The sequence below is a fragment of the Stigmatopora argus genome, chromosome 1 (assembly GCF_051989625.1).
Source record: "Stigmatopora argus isolate UIUO_Sarg chromosome 1, RoL_Sarg_1.0, whole genome shotgun sequence".
NCBI lineage: Eukaryota > Metazoa > Chordata > Actinopteri > Syngnathiformes > Syngnathidae > Stigmatopora > Stigmatopora argus.
Genome location: NC_135387.1, coordinates 23,988,731 through 24,012,740, shown reverse-complemented (window position 1 = coordinate 24,012,740; position 24,010 = coordinate 23,988,731). Strand labels below are relative to the sequence as shown.

At 40.4% G+C, this 24,010-nt stretch overlaps 1 protein-coding gene across 1 annotated transcript in view; it reads left to right on the top strand.

Moving 5' to 3' along the window:
• Window positions 1–10,867, top strand: part of plagl2 (pleiomorphic adenoma gene-like 2) — a 31,728-nt gene extending 20,861 nt beyond the window's left edge. The window contains exons 2-4 of the mRNA XM_077596272.1: window positions 4,416–4,541; window positions 4,754–5,208; window positions 5,808–10,867. Coding sequence (XP_077452398.1) covers window positions 4,904–5,208; window positions 5,808–7,257 — 1,755 coding nt within the window. The 5' untranslated portion in view covers window positions 4,416–4,541; window positions 4,754–4,903 and the 3' untranslated portion in view covers window positions 7,258–10,867. The remainder of the gene's footprint in view (window positions 1–4,415; window positions 4,542–4,753; window positions 5,209–5,807) is intronic.
• The last annotated feature ends 13,143 nt before the right edge of the window (window positions 10,868–24,010 follow it).

The window sequence follows — 24,010 nt, the reverse complement described above, 5'->3', positions numbered from 1 at the left end:
ACTTTACACAAAACTGAATTCTAATTTTGTTTTAATTTGTTTTACATTTGTCTCCGGGTTAGCTGTTTGCCACGCCTCCACCCTCACGTTCCCTATCGATGGGCTGTTTGCTGTTGTATTCCCTTCAAAATATTCCGAAAATGATGCACACAAATGTCCTCACAATAGGATAACGCACGGCCACTTGCCAACGAGAAATAGTCTTGAATGAGCGATCGCTCCGCTAACGGGAGCTAACAGGCTAAGGGGAAAAAACACTGAAAAAATGCAACAGCTCAGCCTACCCACGTATTGATTGTGGGTAATGAAGTTTTATTCGGAGAAAGGGTGCTATTGGCTATTGGTGTTGTGTGCACGAGTATACTTCATTACCCAGAAAGCCCTCTTTTTGCCCATGCATGCGCGTTGTGTGTTTTCTGGTCCATGTGTGGGCGAATCACGTGCGAATAAACCTTTCAGTGCTCGTAGATATCTGTTATACACGAAAGAGATGGGGCAAAAAAGACGCCACAATGATAAACAGCCTCTCATGTCTTGGCCACCTGGCTTTCTCGCATCTCGAAATTTTTCTCGTATCTCGAGCTGTTCGTATGTAGAGGTGCCACTGTATTACGTACGCTGGTAGTCACTTTTCATTTGTTTCTTAATTTGTCCTCAGTAAAAGATGGAGAAACCTTTTCATATCGGCCTTCTCTCCGAATATAGAAAGAAACATCTTTACGTCTTTGTTTGTCCAAAAAGATAAAACAAAAGGTCAAGCCGCACAAGAATGATGATTAATAATGAATTAACCGAAGGCAGTGACTGGTTCATAAGATGTATAGTAAAATCAGTCAAGTTGATACCACAAATTAAATTTGGATGGCTACTTTTCTGAAGAGAGAATATTAATGACAGATTCAGAAATTAAGCGCAAATAAACAATAAAAATTGTACATTATCAGTCTAAATGAATGCTGCAAAAATCGGCTATCGGAACGTTAGTTGCTGGCCTATAGTGAATACTCGTATGTTACGTGTGTGCGTATGTTTGTGTGTGTGCAATGCTGTACAATCCTTGCTACACTGTGTGCGCTACATGTTGCTGTTTTGGGGAGGTGTGACACGGCATGGTTCAGGCCAGGAATGTGCGACGTGGGTAGGCTGCAACAATGGAGTCAGGCTCCCTGAGGGTAGTCAATGGGATGGGTGTCACCCCACTGCACCTCCCCTGCTGGGTGATGACCATCGCACAATGCTAAAGCTGTCAGGTCCTCTTTACCACCACTGTAAACACATACACAGACAAAGACAAGAGCGTATACACGTGGCATAACATCTGAAACACAAAATTGCATAAACATGTAATGGTCCTATTTAACAAAAAAAATGCTTGCTTTGATTACATATTATTCCTTGCTTGTGTGTGCTGTATACAAATTTCAGTGGTGCATCGAGAGATGGGTTTAGTCATTTGTTTCATCGACATACACGCAACTCCGAATAATCAAAATTCATCTTTTTTCAAATGACATTATTGACCTTTCATTAATCTTTTGCAATCAACAAAAAAAATCATTTATTACAGGGAATTTTTATGCTACATAGGCTTGGATTTTACAGTTTTCTTTGCTCAAATCTTCACATTACCAAGAAAAATAATATTATATTAAACTAAAATAGGCCTTCAGAATAATCCAGACAGATTTAAAATCAAGAAAATACAAAATTCTTTACATTCTTTGAAATGTAGCTGGTGTGACAACACACTTCATCCAAATTTTGACAACCAACTCCACCTAATTTTCAGGGGGCTAAAAGCAAAGATAACAGGTAGCAATCCACTGGCAGAATAGACAATCTCAATCCAAACAGCTGCAATTTCCGCCTACCTTTTATTCATTCATTTTCTGAACCGCTTTATTAGGGTTGCGGGGGTGCTGGACCCTATCCCAGCTGAGGCTGAGCCAGAGGCAGGGGACACCTTGAATCGGTGGCCAGCCGACCGCACAAGGAGACGGACACCCGTGCACACTCACACCCATAACTAAGAGAGATTGGAGTGTCCAATCAGCCTACCATGCATGTTTTTGAAATGTGGGAGGAAACTGGAGTACCCGGAGGAAAACCACACAGGCCCGGGGAGAACATGCAAATTCCACACAGGTGGACCGACCTGGATTTGAACCCAGGACCCCAAAGTGGTGAGGTGCTAACCACTCATCCGTCGGGCCGCCCGCCTTCTTTTTAATGGTCACAATTTTAGAATACATATATAGTCCATAAATAAAAAAACTTTTATGCTGGAAACGTTTCAGCTTCAGGTGTTTGTCCATGGGTTGAGCCAAAGTGAGAGTTAATTTGCACAAATCTCACAAATTACAGAATTACTATAGATATGCATGCACAGTGCTCAACAAATTCATCTGACCACCACTTATTTTCTCCAGAAGGAAAAACAATCTATCATGAATTTGTGTATTGTGTCTATGCGCTCACAATCCACCATTGCAGACATGCATGTAATGGCAGTGGCCAACTTGTCAGAGATTTACATAGACCCATTTTTGTGTATTATATGAAACAAAATGTGTTTGTTTTGTATATCGAATTGTGGCAAACACATGGATATAAATCCACATTTGTGTACAAACATGTCAACATCCAAAGCCTCTGTGAAAACATTTGCAAATTCCACCATGTTAGGTGTCATTTTCAACTCTATGACCTCTTACACAGAATGTGTGCGAGGATGTATGTGTGTGAGTACCATTTCTGAACCACATGTGTTTACATCGCACCAAGTACATGCTCAGGGGTCACATAACCCTTCCATTATTGTGTCCGCTCAACCTTGGACTTCACTGCAGTGTTCGTTAGTAGTCCCAGGTCACCTGGGGTGTATGAAATAATGAATAATGTGAAGGTAGTGCCGTTAAAAATGGACTGCTACCCATTCCTGCAAGTTTTTTTTTAAATTTATTTATTGAAGTGTGTTCTAGGTTGTAATATTCTACCTGGAAACTGTATGTGTGTGTTTCAGGATCCACATCAAATGTACAAAAGGATATGCAAAAGTACATACAAACTGAAGCATAATGCACAATTACACTTAGGAACATGTTATTGCAGTGGTTCTTAACTTTGTTGGAGCTACCGAACCCCACCAGTTTCATATGTGCATTCACCGAGCACTACTTTTGTGTAAAATAAAATGGGATTTTTTTTTCAAATTCAAGATATAGAAATTCCTCACAGCACTGATTGGCCAAGCAATGTCACGTAATCATCTGCAGCCAGTGATGGTCAAGTGAGGCATGTTATCGTAAATAGACATGATGAGTCGATGTGTCTTGACCTCTGAGGCAGAGACTCCACCGAACCCTTAGGGTTCGATGGAACCCAGGTTAAGAACCACTGTGTTATTGTTACATTTGGAATTTCGTGGCCATAAAAACTCTAAGCTGTCATCACACTTGTCATCCAGCACCCTCTAGTGAATGGAAGTAGGACTCGCAGATTTAGACCTGGGTGTGAGGGTCAAAGAGCTGATACAGAAAAGTTGAACTTTCGCTGGAGAGATGCTACACTGCAGTTATAATTCCGTTATTATGAACTATTTTTTCTCATAACCTGACATGTTTCAAATTTAAGTAATTGACATGTATGCATATCTACTGTATCATTCATTCATTTTCCGTATCGCTTATCCTCACCAGGGTCACGGGGGGTGCTAGAGCTGATCCCAGTCAACTATGGGCATCAGGCGTGGGACAACCTAAATTAGTGGTCAGCCATTTACAGGGCTGTATCATTCATTCTATTATGGCTGAACTATTTTAGATCCAATGGATAGGATTTGAAAGTAAATGAGAGCACCTAGAGCAGGGGTGTCAGACTCGGGTTGGTTCGCGGGCCGGGTTAATGTCAACTCGATTTCATGTGGGCCGGACCATTTTAGATATAATATTTAGATTTTTTTATATATGGATTAAAAGAACTGGATTAAAAGCCCTGAGTATTCAGTTTTTTATAGATCTAAAACAATGTTTATTTTAGCTTTTTTTTTTTTTATTTAGATTTTACAAAAGGATTTTTGAACTAAAAACACAGAAAAAAATGATTAAAAAATTACAATTATTGATTTAAATCAGGAAATTTAATATACAGCTATACTCTTCATTTTAATTTGATCCTAAAACAGAATGTCGGCACTTATGATTTACTTTCCCGGGCCACACAAAATGATGTGGCGGGCCAGATTTGGCCCTCGGGCCGTCACTTTGACAGACACGTGACCTAGAGTACCCTCCACAATGAGATTTTGGATTTGATTCACAATTTTCTTTGACTCAAGTATTGGTGCAGAACAATTTCTATGCCTAATCATCAATCTACATCTACTCAATTTAGTATTTTCTTTCTCCCCCCTCCAGAGTCAAGATGCAGAAGAGTATTTGGCACTCGCCGCCAAGCGTGGCGATTGGAACTGGGTGAGGAGGAGACATAAAAGGGGGAAAAGTGCAACAAATGTCAAGTTAATGAAGCGGACACCCGGAATAGTAAGTAGGAAAATTTCTATTTGAAATACTGTGCACCTGAATGGAAATTTAACTGCCCCACTCTACCGCGTTACACACATTTGCACGCGAAGAGAAACTCGTGCAAGGCGAGCATTTAGCGGAATGGTGTAGGAAACTCCTGTGGCTTGCCCAGGGGGACCTTAACAGTTATCCTTTTACTGACTAGCACGTCTCCTTGTGTCTTACTTCAGATTCTCAATGTTACAACAAGATAAGTCAAGCTTCTACTGAGCCGCCACTTCAGCACTCGCCCGCCTGCGGGGCCTCATCTTCCAACTTTGAGCCTGAAAGGCAGGGGAGCCCCAAGTGGATTTTCATGGCAGCGGCACTCTAGGGCTGCCATGGCAGCTGCTGCCGCCGATGCCTCACACCGTATTACCGCACTGACGCCGGAGGAAGAGGGACGACGGTCCACCGTCAAGTTGTTTGGGAGCACCGGCCTGCTGTCCCGCGTGGAGAGAGAGAGGGAAAAGAAAGAAGAGGAAGAAGAGTTGGGGAGAGGGAACCAGTGTTTGCTGTGCGGGGTTTTATTGGCCTCTCAGGAGAAGCTCCGGCTCCACGCGTTAAGCCACACGGGAGAGAAGCCCTTCCGCTGCTCCCAACCACACTGCCCCAAGGCCTTCAGCTCCAAATACAAACTCTTCAGGTATTCAACCTTTACTCCATGCTGGCTCTCATCACCGTATACGAGCACAGGTCAAAAATCACCCTCACTTGGCTCTATAGCGCACTCTCATTATTATTTTTTTGCACAATTTTAGGACCGAAAAGATCAGTGTATGAATGGATTGAGAAGGTTAAAAGGAGCCAAAAAGTGAGAAAAACTGTCCATTAATGTCCATTAAGCTCCACCACCTGACGAGAAGAAACAAATGATTCCATTAGTGGCATTACTATTGATGAGTTGGCACACTTTTTATATATCAGTCATTGCTCTGCCACTATAGAGTGCACTATAGAATTTTTGACTAATTCTCGAACATTTGAAATAGCATTTCACTGCTGCTTCTTTCAGTGTCTTTTGATATTATTTATCATCATTGGTCATAAAAACGAATTTGATCCCATTCAGTTTTATTGAGTACTTTACTTAACTTTAATTTGATTAATTACATCATATTTAGATCATGTGATCCATATGTGTTGTAAAGCTGGGAATAAAACAAAAACCATCCAATGTAGCAAAGTCGCAGATGCAATTGCTCCTGACCGTCCATCCGTCTCTTCCCATTTGGTCGTCTGCAGGCATATGGCCACACACTCTCCACAGAAGACCCACCAGTGCTCATTCTGTGAGAAAATGTTCCACCGTAAGGACCACCTGAAGAACCACCTGCAGACACACGACCCCAACAAAGAGGCCTTCAAGTGTGAGGAGTGCGGCAAGCACTATAGCACCAAGCTAGGCTACAAGCGTCACGTAGCCATGCACTCGGCCACAGCGGGGGACCTCACCTGTAAAGTTTGCATGCAGAGGTACGAGAGCACGCCGGTCCTCCTGGAACACCTCAAGAGCCACTCGGGGAAATCGTCCGGTGGCGCCAAGGAGAAGAAACACCCGTGCGACCACTGCGACCGCCGTTTCTACACGCGCAAGGACGTGCGACGACACATGGTGGTGCACACTGGCCGAAAGGACTTCCTGTGTCAGTACTGCGCCCAGCGCTTCGGCAGGAAGGACCACTTGACGCGTCACGTCAAGAAAAGCCACTCGCAGGAGCTGTTGAAGATCAAGAGCGAACCTCCGGATATGCTGGGCCTCCTCGCCTCAGGGTCTCCTCCTTGTTCGGTCAAGGAGGAACTCAGCCCCATGATGTGCAGCGTGGCTTCTAATAAGGACCCCATGATGGCAAAGCCTTTCCCAAGCGGGACCCCCTTCCCCATCGGGGTGTACAACCCCCACCACCTTCAGGCCATGTCAAACTCCGGGGTAAACCACCCTCACCCACCCTTGATGTCCACGTCCCTCTCCGTGGGCATGGGCTGCCACATGGAGTCCACTGGATCCCTGCACCCGCACTCCCACCACCACCACCACCATCACCACCACCACCATCACCACCATTCCCCTCCGTTGGCCCCTCCGCCTCACCACCAGCCCTCGGTCCCCCAGCAGCAGCACCACTCCCAGCAAGCCCCCAAATACCAGCTGGGATCTACCTCATACCTGCTGGACAAACCCTTAAAGGTGGAGATGGAGAGCTTCCTCATGGATTTGCAGAGCGGTTTGCCGGGCCCGCTTCCCTCGGCGGAGCCTCACGCGGCCGTTTCGCCCTCCAAGGACGGAATACAGCCTTCCGCCGGCCTGGCCGAAGAACTGTGCGGGGATCCTCTGCTGTCCAAGAGCCCCGCGGTGATTGCCGAGTCTTTGTCTGCTGCTAACATGGACTTTTCCCACTTGCTGGGGTTCCTCCCGCTCAACTTCCCTCCCTACAGTGCCCCCATGAGCACAGGAGGACTGGTGATGGGCTACACCTCGTCTACGACCTCCTCGTCTTCCTCATCTCTGCACGCCGCCGAGCCTCACTCGGCGGCAGCCGCCGTGGCGCCTCTTACCTCTTTGCAACCGCAACCTCAGGAGCACCAGAGCTCCGGCGGGGGTCTGGGACTCGGACCCCTGCACCCTCTTCCACCAGTATTCAGCTCCAGCCTTAGTACCACCACGCTGCCTCGCTTCCACCAGGCCTTTCAGTGAGGGTGTTGGTTTAGATTAAAGCTATAGATTATGCATTCATCAGAAGAAGAAGAAGAAAAAAATAACAGACACTTTGATGCCTTAAATGAAAGCACACAAAAGTTTTGGATTAATCCTTCAAAAGAAATTGAAAGACCCATTCTCGGAGAGGTGGGGATATGTTTGCCCTTTTTTTCTATCGTTTTAATTATGTATTAACGCTTATATTTTTCATCCATTGCCATTTATGTCCCGTTATATTTGCATCCCCCTTTTATTTAGTAGTGTAGCAAGCAGAATCAGTAGGCCAAAAGGCACGGTACTGCTTACTTTTCTAAAGCAATAATAGAACAAACAAATATATCGAAGTTTAGTGACAATTATCCTTATTTTTGTGACCCAGAAGAGAATATAGTTTGAAGTGGATTTTTTTTAACGTTTTTTTCTTCTTTTTTTAAAAACCATTGTACAATGTCTTGAGGGGGAAAAAAGCGATAGAGTCCACAATTTACCTCAAAAGTTCTCACATTCGATAGCACAAATGCGACCTTTCTAGGGGAGTTAAAAAAAAGTGCTCTCGTGCCCTTTTGTCGCTTGGCGACCGTTACAGTCAAGTTTGAATGGAAATCAGATAAAGCATGTGGCGTTTTTTAAGGAGCAAAGAGAAAGAAATGTGAAAAGTGTTGGTTTAAAAATGATGCTGTTTTTTAATAACTTTTCTTCAAGAGAAGCACTTTGTTATTTTAGCAGAAGGCACTTCATTGTTAGGAATCTGCTTTGTTTCCGCCCTCATGAATCGACTCCTGAGGTTGGAATACCCAGAATTAACTTTCTTTACACCTTCTAGCTCAAGCTATTTTGGAGAGTTTTTATCTGCCACCTAAAAAATTCTGTTCCTACAAGTATTTACTAGGATTTTGTTTGGAAAGGGAAATGTTTATTTTTATTTTTCTCTCCATAAACAAACTTGGGCTTTTCTTTACCACACGAGGGGCCCTTTTTTCATATGCAGTCAAAATCTAGACCAATGCGAGGCAAAGGGGCCTTTTAGACCAGATTTTATTCATTACGACATCATTTTTTTTTTAAACAAGACAATACTTGCCCATATTACAAAGTCTGCTACGATTCAATTCAATTCAAGAGCCTTTGATAATAGATAGGGAATTCTATATAGTTCTACTTAAAGCAATTAAAAACAAAGCAAATTTGATGTTTTCGACAATATGCTAAAAAATGTCAAACATTAAGTAAAAGTCCTTTTTTTTTAAACGGCATATCTAAAAGATTGTTTTGTTCATTATGTTTTGGTTGATTTTGGTGGTTTTGAAATTGAACACTTTCTCAGCATCATCCCAGCCGGTGGGTTGATTCTCAAAATAAAATAAAGATAAAACTTTGAGTCCTTGGGTTACCACCTCGATTCGTCCCTAAGATGCCGTGTAACCCGAACCTAAAACAGAAAAAAAATGAATATAAAATACACTTACATTGTACGTATAGTGCTATTTCGAAAGCAACCTGCATTATTATTTTACCAAATAATTCAATTGACATCATCAAAAATATATATTATGATCAGGAAATACCAGATACCCTAAGCCAGGGGTCCTCAAACTTTTTAGCTCCAAGATAAACTTTTCAAGGAGCCAACATAGCACTATATACCTTTTTTACCCAGGGCATTGAAAAAGCAGTATTCGTGCTTGGCCGCACGATGGCGCTGTTTGACAGCGTAAGTTCCACATGTTGGCCTAAGACTTTTTATGTTTATGGGGCGTTCGTAACGACGAAACAAAGTAGGTTGAAACCGGAGTAACCAAAAGACTCTCTGTATTAACAATCTCCCGCTTAATTGAATTAATTTCAAAATGTTTGTTATATACTAATAACAAGTTTCTGGTTGAAACATGTTAACTACCTAGTGCGAAAACCGGTCACTTTTCGTCCAAAAGATCTTCACTCTCTGGAATGAAAATAGATTGGTCGCAGTCTAGGAAAATAGGGCACTGAATGTTATCAAAAAGTAATGCCAAATCCGAATGGCAAAAAAAATAATACACATTTAGTTGTCAAAAGTTTATTTTGTTTAAGTCTGGTCTACATCACTTGGATCACGTTCAAACGTAAAATCCTGCTTGACTTATTTTTGTATGCTTTCAGATCAACTTAACCTAAAGTCACATTGCATAAAATCCACTTCTTCAGGTTAGGCCTTCTGTTCCGAAAAGATGTCGCAAGGATCCCTGACATATGTGAATGCTTAAAAAAACATAAAACAAAAAAAATTATGTACAGTGACAAATGAGGAAAATGTGTTTAAGAATGTTATTGCAGTGTACGAAATATCTCAAAATGATGATCACAAATCATACTTTATCTCAGCAAATGTGCATTTTAGCTCGTTGAAGTGATAATGTCTGGCAGGTTTACATTTGTGTGTGTCTTGCTGTTGTTGTTTTTGTTTTTTTTTGGATCAAACATTGGATGAAGTATTAGCAATTTCCCTCAAGCTTCCTATCATATCCAGTCATTACGTTCACATGTACTTGAGTTAGTGGATGCTACGATATTTATAGCCGATTTTTAGTGACTTAATCATCACTTAGGGTTTGCGCTAGATAGAATATGTCGATTAGGATGCTGACACGGATGGCCCACTACACGTGATCGTAGATGGCTTTCCGAGAGATGGAAGTTTTTCCTGCACATTTCTTTAATGAAGCTAAGATGTTTTCAAACCTGTTCCCCACCAGCCTATAGTAAACTGAGCCCAAAGTTAACCCTACACCTCAAAACACATATAATGGACATAGAAAGTGTAGTTCAAACCCGCAGTCAATCGTTAGAGCAAATTAAAGGGGATGACATGTTTTGCTTTAACGACAGTCCTTTTGAGTCTTCAGTTTGACTTTCCGTTTCCGTGAGCTCCGCCTCTCAAAAAGTCATTCAAGCAAAAGGTGCTTTCATAAATTAGTACATATTATCCATAGGGTGTGTACAATGATTTTCATTTGCTTCGTGTAAACTTTTAATTGTACTCTTCTTTTTAAACACGAGAAAAAAAACATCTTTATCCACTCCATGACCACACCCTCTTCAGGATGTTAGGCAGTTGATGAATTTACAAACAAAAAAACCAACATAGCACGTAAAAAGTCAAATACATATTGCTGCTTTTAGCTACGGTTGGGAACAACTGTAGACCACTAGATTTGTGAGTGTGTGTGATTGTTGGAAAATGGACAGAAAGATGCACAACCAACCCGAGCTGACAACATGTACATCAGCCCATCAAACCTCAGCCCCCAACCCCATCCTCGCTCTCTTTCGGCTGCTTCGTAGAGTCAAAGAAAAAAAGGGTCGCTTATTTTTTGGTCATTTATTTGTCTTGTTTATTTGTTGATATTGTTGTTGTCTGTTTGTACAAAGGACCTCGAGAGAAAAAAAACACAACACATCACCTCATTTGTATTTTTCTTACCAAAACCTGGGGAGAAGAAACTACACTTTTGCACAATCGCTTGTCATGAGATCTCACTCCCTGTCCAACATTTTATATAGAGAACTTCATTTAAAAAAAAAAAAGATATCTCCATTTTTATGGGGGAAAAAATCGGTACTCGGACGATTCGCCGAAAGACATTTCGCCGACAGACAGTTCGCCGAACGGACATTTCGCCAAAACGGGATTCGCGCGCTCGCCCCGCCCCCGGATCATGTGTGTACATGTTTTTCAACCTCGGCCCACGGGCCATATACAGCCCGTTACAGATAACATTCATTTAGGAATAACAAGGGCATTCACTGCCCCCCGCTGGACATATTTCTAAATACAAGTACGTACTACAATGTGCTGCCAATTTTTTACATTTTTTATTTTATCCTTGCGTTTAAAGTAGTAGCCATTTGGAGATCACGCAGAACAGTACGTGACAGAAGAAATAGAGAAAATAAAGTAGTAACAGTAAGTACTACTGTAATGAAATTGTAAATCCAGAAATCCTACTCCAGAAAACTTACACCAGCATAGAAAACGTTGAGATTAATCTTTGAATTAAGGTTCTCAGCAAATCATTTTGAATATATATTTCCTAAAATAATGGGAAATTACTTAAAATTAAACTAGAAGTAAAAGTGTGTTCCATGGCATTTTCAGGTATTGTTCTCTAAGCCCTCTAGTCTGTCCAAGGCACTTAGAATTTCACATAAGTCTTCTAGTGTTGTTTTTTCTCAGTGTCAGACATCAATCCCCAGTTTTGATAAATTACATTGCGTGGCTACTACTTTAAACGCAAGGATAAAATAAAAAAATATAAAAAAATGGCAGCACATTGTAGTACGTACATGTATTTAGAAATATGTCCAGTGGGGGACAGTACATGCCCTTGTTATTCCTAAATGAATCTTATCTGTAACGGGCCGTATATGGCCCGTGGGCCGAGGTTGAAAAACATGTACACACACGATCCGGGGGCGGGGCGAGCGCGCGAATCCCGTTTTGGCGAAACGTCCGTTCGGCGAATTGTCTGTCGGCCAAACGTCCGTCGGCAAATCATCCGGTCACGGAAAAAATCAACACATACTGTAGGACAGGGGTCACCAACTCGGGTCCTCGAGAGCACCTATCCAGTGTGTTTTCCACGTCTCCCTGCGCCAACATACACGCACACACATCCACATAATCGGGATAGTTATCAGGCTTATGGACAAGCTTGTTGAGGATTCGATTCAAGTGTGGTAGAGTGGCGAGATATGGAAAATAGACTAGATAGGGACCCTCGAGGAGCCGATTTGGCGATCCCTGATGAAAGCACTTGGCAACTAAAAGCTGCTCAACATATAATGATCGTTTCAAAGTTATCAGCAAGTCTTCTCTTTGTAAATGATTTCTGACTCATCTTTGAAATGTAATCAAGATGTGAGGTGTTAACAAATCCACTTGCATCTTGTAGAACTGGCTCTTCTTAATGAGTCATCATGTGATTTATTGAGTCCAAACAAATTTGCTGACAGCACCTTTTTGAATAATTAACGCAAGATGCCCTGAGGAAAGGAAATAAGGCATGTTTCTAAATTGATCTGTGTTAGGATTAAGGAAAAAGAAAAGGTTGTTTCTAAGAAAGACCTTTTTGACTTGAGCCAAATGTTGTAGCAATCAAATTGAACATGTTCTATTTTTGTAACAAATATCCTTAAAGATGAAAAAAATAATCATCAAAAAGCATCTTGTGTACAAAAAATATCAAGAAATGAAAGCTTTTGGCATGTCCCAAGTTTGTCCTCCCTGGGTTTCTGTGAGCTAATCTTTGTTCTAGCACTTTCAACCTTTTTGGAAAAATAAGAGTATTTGTTTTCTTTGAAAGTTTCAGCTTATATGTTCATATGGTTTTTAAATTTTGTATTGAACCTGTTAATGTATGTGCCATTAGCTTGTATAGATTTTCACCAGCCTTTGTGTACTTTTCTCTCTCTTCTAAAAAAGAGTAGCAGTATTTTTGATAGAATTTTCACTAATAATCTTTTATGCATTAAAGAAGCCCATTTCCTTACTGTCCCCGCCCCAACTATACGGAAAAGCCTTATTTCAAAAATATACCCAAGCTAATTCTCCAGCAAGTACTTAAGAACACAACAGCTTACTTTTTAGTGTAAAGGGAGCACAAACACAATGGAAGAAAAGAAAAATAGAACATAAGCACTTGAAGCAATTTAGACTCATTATGGAACAAAACATAGCTAGCGACTATATGCATGTATTTCCCCATACAGTGTACAGAGCTGCCAACTACTCTGGAATTTCAGGAGTTTACCCGGAAATGCCAGGCAAACTCCGGGACTCCGGACAACCTCCCTAAACTCCGGAAATCCCAAAAAAATGTCACTTCAATTTTTTTTTGAAGCAACTATTTCGGAAAAGTAGCAAATTTCCCATTTAAATGCCTCGAAATTCACATCATCGCTGCGGGTTCCGCGCCACACGGTCGATTGGTCGTCGGTCCTTTGGTCGCCGGTCTTTTGGTCGCCCGGAAGGTTATTGATAATTACCATTTAAATCGTTGCTCAAATTCCCTAAATACAAACTGCGAATTACTATTTAGTCATACTCAATGCCCTAGTAATTATTAGGCTAAAGAAAAGCTCCAAATTTCCCGGACTTTTATTGTTTTTTTGTTGGAGAACTTGTTAAGACCCTGACTGACGTCGCTTCTTAAAGGGACGACGCATGTACATACAAACTCTTATACACTCACACATTGGCTCAGTGAAACTGCTCATGGCCATTGTTGGCTTTTATTGATGGGTAGACCGTGTTGTTTTACCTTGTTTTGTCGCCGGTCTTTTGGTCGTCGGTCTTTTGGTCGTCAGTCTTTCGGTCGTCGGTCTTTTGGTCGTCAGTCTTTTGGTCGCCGGTCTTTTGGTCGCCCGTTGTCGCGGTCCGGGCGACCATAAGACCGCGACCAAAAGACCGGCGACCAAATGACCGGTGACCAAAAGACCAGCGACCAAAAGACCGGCGACCATTCGACCGCACACGGGCTTCTGCCAACTTGATTCAATTGCTCTGTAAACTGGAAGAATTCGGTAACACGAGAGCATTGAGAATCATCTGAGTTACAAGTTCTGACGAATGATTCGTCTTGTGCGACTTCAGCGCATATTGATTTTCCGCAAATCGCATTCACTCCGGATAAACTCGAGAATTGGGACAAGGGTACTCGTGAAATGGGACAAGGGTACTCCTGAAATGGGGTCAACGGAGGTTGGCAGCTCTGAGTATAGAGGCCTACCTTGATATAAGACACACCCCTATTGGTCCATTTGAATATCAAAACCATACATGAATTGCAGAAGTTAAGTAGTAAATAAAACGTATACATATATACACTATTACACTGAATAGAATCTCTCAAAGCACTGTTTTGAATGGTCTTTATTGACTTCTTAATTGCAGAAATATTCTGACAAGGCTCTTATGAATTAGTGATGCTGGTGTGTTCTTTGACTTGACATTTCGACCTCAAGCTGTACCTGCTAGGGATGCACTTATCCTCATACTTCTTTTTTTTGCTAGCAGGTGCACGCAAAAATGGGAATTTTCTTTTCTTTTCTCTTTGCTTTCAACTAAGAAACGGGGGTACTGTCTCATAGACAACATCCAAATGTATTTTTTTGTTAGTTTAACTTTAAAGTTGTGCATTCCAGCCTTTTAAAAAAAATGTTCTTGGCATAGCCCATTTAAATTGTATCATTAGCTATGACAGCCACCTCTGGAACAAAATTGATAGTGAAAACACATGTATTTGCTGATATAATGTCATACAGAAAGACAGATGAGCATTTTAATGATTTGGGGGCAAAGGCAAAAATATCAAGCGATAAGGCTTGCTTTTTTTGTGTTACATATCTCATTTGCAATCAGTTGCTTCAATGTAAAAGTGACAGAGTTGTATATTGGTTGATCCAAAGACATGATGATCACAGCAACAAAACTATTGACTTATTGTACAGTACAGTGTATTACTTTGAAGTTGTAATGTGTTATGTTGACATGATTAAAAATACAAACCAGGACTTTCATACATCTTCATTTCAACATTTGACATTTGGATTCCCTTTTTTTCTTTTGAGTTGCGAAGGTTACGTGAAAAAGCACATAGCCAATTTAAAAATAAATCAATGGCAAACAAGAATATCTAAAAGGAAACCTTGGTGTTTGAGAAAAACAAGACTTATATGAATCTATAAATACAAATGACCCCATGATGACACACCTGTGATATAAATATAAATATATATTCCTCCGATAAAATGTGCTTTTATATTAAACCAAAGAACCCCTTGAAAAACCACACACAGACCTGGGGACGGCATGATATTTCCATATAGAATTATAATTCACAACTTCTGAACTGTGTGGTAGGTTTGCCAATCAGTCATTCAAATCTCATCTAAATTGAATATGCAGGGGTATATTTTATGTATTTTTAAAAAAAAATCATTGACATTAAAAAAATGCAATACTACTATAAGCACAGTGAATTTACAGAGGGAGTAGTTTTTGTAACACTTGGTGGCGCAAGTAGTCCATGTGATTTGACGGGAGCAAGACTTTCTCACACATCTTGGCTTGAATCTCATTTAAGGTTCATGTATTTATATTTTGTTTTTATGTACTATATTTACATGTGCGTGCACATATTGCGTATTTCTACAGTACAGTGGTACCTCGAGATACGAGCTTAATGCGTTCCGGGACTGAGCTCGTATGTCGATTTACTCGTAACTCAAATGAACGTTTCTCATAGAAATTAACTAAAAACACATTAATTTGTTCCAACCCTCTGAAAAAAACACCAAAAACAGGATATTGGATTTGAAAAACATTTTTATTTGTTCTAATTCGCCATCTATTAACAAAGTAACAAATAACTAGTGGTGAAATGTGTTTAATAGTACTAAAATTTTGGAAATACATTTCCAGGTACTGTACATGATTTCGCGGAGGGGAGAGAGGGATAGAGAGGGGAGGACTTTTTGCACGGCAACGCGCTTGTAACATAACATAAACAAATTTAAGTGAACTTCGATTTCGATGCAGACAGACTCAAAAATACGTTTAATCTAACCTTACACTAAACTTAATTCTAATTTTGTTTAAACTTTTTATACCTTTCTTCTCCTGGGTTGGCCCCGCCTCCACCCTGACTTTCAGATGCAACCTATCGAGGGTTGTTTGCTTTTGTCTTCCCTTCAAAATATTCCCAAAATGATGCACACGAATGTCCTCACAATAGGATAACGCACGACCACTTCCCAACGAGAATTAGTATATACTCCTCTCGTATTAGCGATCGCTCCGCCATTCGCACTGACTAACGGGGAAAAAACTGAAAAAAATGCAACGCTCCGCCCAGTGCTCGTAGAGACATTACACGAGGGAGTTGCGACCAGAAAGACAGTGCCCATGATGTTCTTCTAAGCAGCCTCTCGCGTCCGCTGTATGCTGGTATATCAAAATTTGTCTCGTATCTCAAGATAAATATTTGCTCAAAATTTTGCTCGTATCTCAAATTGTCGTATGTCGGGGCACTCATGTGTTGAGGTACCACTATATATAGTCTAGGGGGCATCAGCACTGATAATTTTCCATATACACATTAGAATATTTAACATATTTAAGAATTTATACATAAATATTTGTGATTTTAATGGTGAATACTGAATGGCACTGGAGCTTTGAGTTGCAGTATTGTGATCATCCAGTAATTATTATTATTTCCAAGGATCCACACATAACTGCTTTAAAAACGTTTTTTTTTTTAATTGGCTGCAGCCTTTCATCCCATAAGGAGCAGTGATTGGAAAATGTGTGCCATGTCTACACAAACAAGCAATGAAACCCCTCAGCATTACCAGTAATTGTAGGCTTTTAGCCATCGCAGTCTGTGGTGACAGGTGGATGTGGACAATACAATGTCGTCTCATTAAGGAGTTTGCAGCCATTTTTATTTGTGCCAAGCAATTTTGCAAATAAAATGGTATCTTTAGAAAAACAACCATCATTTAAATGAAATGAAATCAATTTGACTGAATCTCATCTGCTTTTATCAGGAACCACTTTATGTTATATTTATTTGTCAGTAAGTTTACGACATCAGTGAAGAAAAATTAAGAAAACCCCTACACCCAAACCACCAAAACACCCATCCATCCCTGTCCACAACTGGAATGGTATTCTAGAGGATTTTATTTGGGCATATTTTATTACGCAGCATGCGCTTTAACCTGTATTTGAACTATTTACAATGTGCATTCACAATTGTTGGAAACCTTTATTTTATTTTTTTGATTTTAAACATTTACAAATGAACTTTTTGAGTACTCGTCAAGTAAAATGAATGAAAACTGCGCATTTCAACCGTTTCAACGAAAACTAGATGAAGAATAATACATTTAGAATGAATAATGATTAAAACTAATAAGCATTTTCATCCAAAAGAGTAAGATGAAAATGTAAAAGGGCTCCCAAAAAAGTGTGTTTTGTGCACTTGGAAAGGGAATTCGATTGTACTTCTTGGTGGGCTCCAGTAGTATGGAGTACCGGACCCCCTGATATGAGTAATTGTGTCCATGTTTAAAAGGTGTCAGAGTTGTGTCTGAATTCCAAGTTGTTTGTATAACAATGTGTCGCTCAGGCAAATGCGTGTCTTGCCTGGTGAGTTCATGTAATTATTCATTTAATAATCCACTTTCAATTCATTTCACAGGAAAATTGACCCTGCGCATTAAATCATTCGACAGGCAAGTGCAAAGAATAAATATCCCGTAATTATCATGTTCAACGGCATGTTACACTGAATCCTATGAGATGAAATGAGTTGTTCCTCATTTAATTGAAAGTATAATCAATTCGCAATTGAAAAGTCATTACCATTACTGACAACTGGGAAGTGACTCGAGCTGTGGCATTTCAATGGGCAATTTTAGACCAAACCTTTTCAAGTAGTAATACACGTCTGGTTCTTGCTTGCTGGACTAAGACTGGTTGGACTAGGACTTGTTTACTTGCTTATTTTTGCTGTATAATGTCACTACTTGACTACGTGAATTTTAGCCAACATTTTCAAGTCTCACGCGAACTGCCATAAACTGTATCCTTGTGTGCTCCAAAAATTCTGCCTTCTTCCCTCTGAAATTTCTCAACCTTGCCATATCTGACCATCATCCTTTTTTCGAAAACACACGAAAGTTTCCCGGCTATGATTCACCTCATTACAATACAGCCTTAACCCTCAGTCTTGACCCTCTTCCCACCTGGTACTATTTGCTTTTTTCACCTCTCTCTCTGTTTCTCTTATTTATTCCATTCAATGAAGGTCACCAGCCATCGTCTTCGCATTTGAGTTCCGCCCTCAGCAACAACCAACAAAACCACCTCAGCCTTGCTTTCTTCCACTATAAAATGGTCCAAAACTGATGGTTAGGTGGGTTAGTCTCTCTCTTGCTCTCTATCTGTCACTCTCCCTCTCTTTAAGCTGGTGTAATTTTATCATGACAAGTGCTCATGGTACACATGCATTATAAAAATGTAATCAAACCATCAAGGCCTCAATCTCAGGGAATAAAAAAGCAGGTGGCCATAACCATTTGGGAACAAAGATTTGAAGGATTGGACTGCTGGGTAGCATTGAGTGCACTCAGTCTTGACTCTAAATGAGGTTGCTGCATGAAATGTATAAGTTTAACCTGTCGCTGTGGAGGAGTTCCAGTCACAACTGAACCGGGGGGTTGAAATTACTGACATGGGGGGAAGGTTAAGAACAAATTGTATACAGAGAAACCAATCTGGAGAAAGAGCTGAAATGTAAACATTTAAATATCATTCGTTTGGAACAATGACAGTCAAGAAAGCAAATGGTGGAGCATTTGAATGAAACGTAGAGCTAAAACCCACAAGAGAACCAGGGAGGGTTTGTTGTGGGGTACTCAGAGAAACAATGGGGGTGGGTCTTAGGTAGCACAAGATATAATGAATGGCAAATAGGTCAATTAAAGCCAGCCTCAAGGCGGCATGCTCTGACTGCTTGGATCGATTTTTTTTTATTTTAATCCTTTCATCTTGATTTGTGAAGATAGGTGGTCCCATATTCGATAGAAAAATAACTACACAGAAGCAAAAATGGCTATATTTATTCGGGGAACATTTTTTACTGGTGACAAATTGAATGGTTATGCACCAATGCAGAAAGACTGAGACATGCAATTCATTCATTTTCTTAACTGCTTATCCTCACAAGGGTCGCGGGGAGTGCTGGAGCCTATCCTAAGTAACTATGGGCACGAGGCAGGGGGCACTCAGAATCGGTAGGCAGGGAATCGCTGGGTACAAGGAGACGGACAACCAATCATAGCGAAGGGCAATTTAGAGTGTTCAACCAGCATACCCTGCATGTTTTTAGGATGTGGGAGGAAACCAGAGTTCCCGCAGAGAACCCACGCAAACCCAGAGAGAACATGCACAGGCCACATAACCTGTGCAATTAAAAACGTCAATTCAAATGAAGTTAGAGTATGGTGTAAACCATAAGTGAAAATAATAGAAATGATTTGCAAATCTTGTACACCTTGTAATCACATAAATATGTATTCACTTATTTTGAATTTAATACCTGTAACGCTAAGAAAAAAAATCAAAATTAAATACGTGTTTACTTTAACTCCCTGTTGCTCATCTCCTGCTGCTACCATCAGCACCCCCACAAAAACCGTAATTTATTACAATTTGCAGAAGTGAAAATGGCGTTTTGACAACATATACAAAAAAACAGAAGAGCTAAAACTCTTCCAATCTGACTTTGAGCGTAAACCAGCCAACAATTTGTGTTTATCCCCGAAAAACCAACTATCTACGCCCAAGAAGCATCAAATAACTTCAATCAGCATTTTGATAAATTTAATCACGCACCCCATTATAGCAGAAACATGAACATAAAGCACCCTTGACGCATGTGTAATTATATGCCTGCTCTCAATTAAACATGAGCCTCAGCACACACTTGTAAAGACTATAACTCTCTCTTCACGTCAAGGGAAAGGCTGACAAATATAAGCACTGAAACAAAATGCTCATTAACAAGCACAAAGAAAGGTTTGTCTCTATGGACGGGTAACAGATTGCTCCGTGCCCTTCTTCCCCGAGCGGTCCCAGAGGCAACTAGTGGCAGCCATCTTCATATAATGCAGGAGGAATTATGCTGTGGACCAGCCTAACATTTGGGACTGGGATTGTCTGAAAAACAGTTGAGGAAGAAGCACTGTTACGCACAGTTCCTGAGAGCCTGATGGCCTAAATTGAAGCAACAGGAGGGAAAAGAGAGCTTCCAATCTTTACTGTCCGCCGGGTAAAGAACTGAAGGGAGTGGGGCATCAATCATTGTCTGCGTTCCCCCAGTGCAGCTTACAACCTAGGTAGTGATGCAGCTGGAAAAAAAAATGCTTTTAATGGTTCCTGGGTAAAATGTGATCGTAATTAATGGCCAGTACATGCTTGCCTGGAGCTGGTGCTGGAAGTAGATTTGCTGCTGGGTGTTCATTCAGTCATTCATTTTCTGAACCGTTTTACCTTCACTGGGGTCGAGGGGGGTGCTGGAGCCTATCCCAGCTGACTTCAGGCACGAGGCAGGGGACACCCTGAATCAGTGGCCAGCCAATCGTAGGGCACGAGGAGACAGACAACCATTCACGCTCACACTCATACCTATGGGCAATTTAGAGTGTCCAACCAGCCTACCATGCATGTTTTTGGAATATAGGAGGACACTGTAGTACCCGGAAAAAACCCACGCAGGCCCGGGAAGAAAATGCAAACGGGTGGACCGACCTGGATTCGAACACAGGACCCCAGAACTGTGATGCCGACATGCTAACCACTCATCCGCCGGGCTGCCCGCGCTGGATGCAGAGTTGGTACACCCAGAATGTCAACATTTCATGTAGGTGCATAATTTCAAAGTTTCTAAAACTATTGTTTTCTGCAGTGTAAAGAAAAAATGTCAAATTTCACTTCACAGATTTGGAATCCGTTTTCCAAAACTATAAAGCGACCACAGGTAGAAAGTTATGTACCAAAACAATAGTCCCTCTAATGCATAAAACCAGATCACTGTCTCTGAATATGCATCTGAATGGAATGGATGATGGATTGACAGTTTCACCATCACCAATGCCAAAATACTGGTGGTCCACAGGGACCAGGTCTCTGATAAATCTGGCTTCTAATGTCAGATCTAACCCCTAGGATAGAGGTTTTTTATTGGGATGAATTGCGATAAACTGCTTGTCCGGATTGTCACGATCAATTTGTTTTGTTTCCGGGGATTTTTGTTTTTTTGTTTCCTCAATGTGTCTTGTCCTTTGTGATAAACTGCTGATGTCACCTGTTGTCTGTCAGCTCCATCCATCAGCTTCTGTTGCTTGTTGTCTTCCCAGGTGTTCCTCCTCGTCTCGTCAAACCTGTCTCTGTATTTAAGTTCTCCTCTCTTCCTGGTTCAGGTGTTGGTTCGTTGTCATTGGTGGTGTTGTTGTCATCCTGCTCCATTGCTGGCTCTGCTTCTTCTTTAGCTATTGTTTGACTGCTGGTGTTCCCCAGTATTTGTACTTTTCTTCCGTATTTTCAGAGTCAAACCTTTTTTTGTGTTTCCCTACAACTCTGCCTCATCTCTAGCTTGCCAAATTTGACAAATTCTCCCATGATTTCTGCAACAGTTGCACAACGGGAAACTCATTTGAGTCAAGTCACGTTTAGCTATTTAGCTTTCAATCAAAGCAGGTCTCAAATCCTTTCAAAGCCTCACAATTGACGAAAATGACAGCATACCCTCATCTGAACCCCCAAAAGTGCAACAGAATAGCCCAAAACCTTATATATGGAAAAACAGGAAGCCTTGAGAAGGCTGTTTTTCCATGTAATCCTCCTCAAACTCATCTGAATCAAATGATGCAGAAGGTCTGCATCAAGATGAAAAACATGTCAGAGAAGGATCTGTAGAAGATCAGAGATAAATTTCCGGTTTAGACACTCGCTAGGGTTCTAAACAACTCTATAGGTGAGTGCTAAAGTTTGAATGTAATAACTAAAAGTGTCAGTCACTGTCGTTTTTTTGTCTTTCGGCATATAGCACATTTTCTATTGTATTTCAAATGTCTTCCCTTCTGGTTTTTGCATGGTTTTTCTGCCATGGAGTTTGAGGATCACTTAGAAATGGTGAATGTCTAGTATTGTAATTCCGCAAAGTCACTGGCTGAAACCTCAACATCAAAAAGTTCGTCAATACTGAAAAATATGTTGGAAAGGATTTTCCATTCATATTTTATGGAGCATAATATTTTTTTCTACAATGTATCGCTAATATTTTACATTGTCAACCCTCTAGCCCATCACAAATTAGCTGATGAGGTCCATATGGTGTTTCACACACACACACACACACACACACACACACACACACACACACACAAAGCAATCAATCTAATGCATGAGCAATGGAACGTTTTGACACACAGCTGGTTTTCGTTGTTGATCTTCTTCACAAAATAGCTGTAAATGTACATATATTGGAACCAAAAGTTATGCACTATGAGAAGTTGGACCAAGAATAATTAATTACTAGCTGAGATTGGCTCCAGCACCCCCCTTGTGAGGAAAGACCGGTTCCGTAAATGAATTAATGAATATTTCATGCCACTAAGGCATCCGACTTTTGTCAATGTACAAGTGGCAAATGGATGAGTAAATTTTGGGGGCTAAAACAACAATGTGCTTACTGAAATAATTCAAATATAAATTCATTTACATAGTTCTAGTTAAACTTCAAAAATTCAGGTAAGACAATAGTTGGTGGCCGACAGCAGAGTAGAATGAAATCATCTTGTTTGCTTAGCTTGTATGTATAATTTATAGGCATTACATTTATTGACCTAAAACATCAAAATGAAGTATATGCAGGGAAAAAAATAAGTATTGATAAAAATAAAAATGAGAGGAACGGGTTCTTTTAGCACTGTAACACAGTCATCTAACGTCATTATCATCACCACATTTTCGATTCCAATATGATACTGGTGTTATAGCGTGACATCAAACGCATGATTTTTGAGTGCCAAGACTGGTGAAATGCTAGCCACTCCACCATGAAAAAAAACGACTACTCAGGGAGGGAAGTATAGTTGATTGATTTTTATTTTTTTAAGTGTCAAAATGTTTTTCCTTATTTTTGTCCCGTATTGTATGGTTTTGTTATGAAAATGTCCTTTCTGATGTGGAAAAAAAAATCCTACCAGACTGGAGAGGAAAGAAAATTGATCTATATCCTGACAATGACACTCCATCTTATTGGATGGGATTGGATTGGATTAGATAACTTTATTCATCCCGTATTCGGGAAATTTCGTTGTCACAGTAGCAAGAGGGTGAGAATGCAGATATAGGAAAGGCATACGTGTACATATATATATATATATATATATATATATATATATATATATATATATATATATATACACATACATACATACACATACACATACATACATACATACATACATACATACATATATATACATATATATGCACATATATATAAGCACATATATACATACATACACACATATATAAGCACATATATACATACATGCACATAGATGTACATGCATGCATATGGTAGGTCTTAACACTTAGCCATTTGTTTTGTTAAAGAGCCTGACAGCTGATGATTATAAACACACTCAAGCCTTCACGTGTGTCTTTGTGCGTGTGTTTGAGGACCACCGACAAATTATTGACTCAAAGTGAAATAGGATGTTCCAAAAAATTAGCACGCAATTTTAGTCGTTTTGACATACCGTTTAGTCAAATATGTATTTGTATACATCTGCACTGTCAGGGCACCCCCGTGTCAAATTTGCAATATTGCTTCCCAGAAGCAGTAGCGAGACACTGCATCCATTTTGATCTAATAGTTCTTCACAGTGAGAGATTTTCATTAGCATTAATGATACAATCATTTTTTGCAGGCATTAACGAATGGTGATTTCCTCCACAGAAAGTGGTATGAATTATTTCGTCAAAAGTCCTGTATGTCTTTATAGTCCAAATACATATTTACACAGTAGAGTATGTTCATTTGCAAATCTATAAGTATAAGTAAAGTTGACTTAAGTGTGTTGTGTGTTTGACGTAGTAAATTGTGTGTGGTTAGTGAGGAATTTTAGC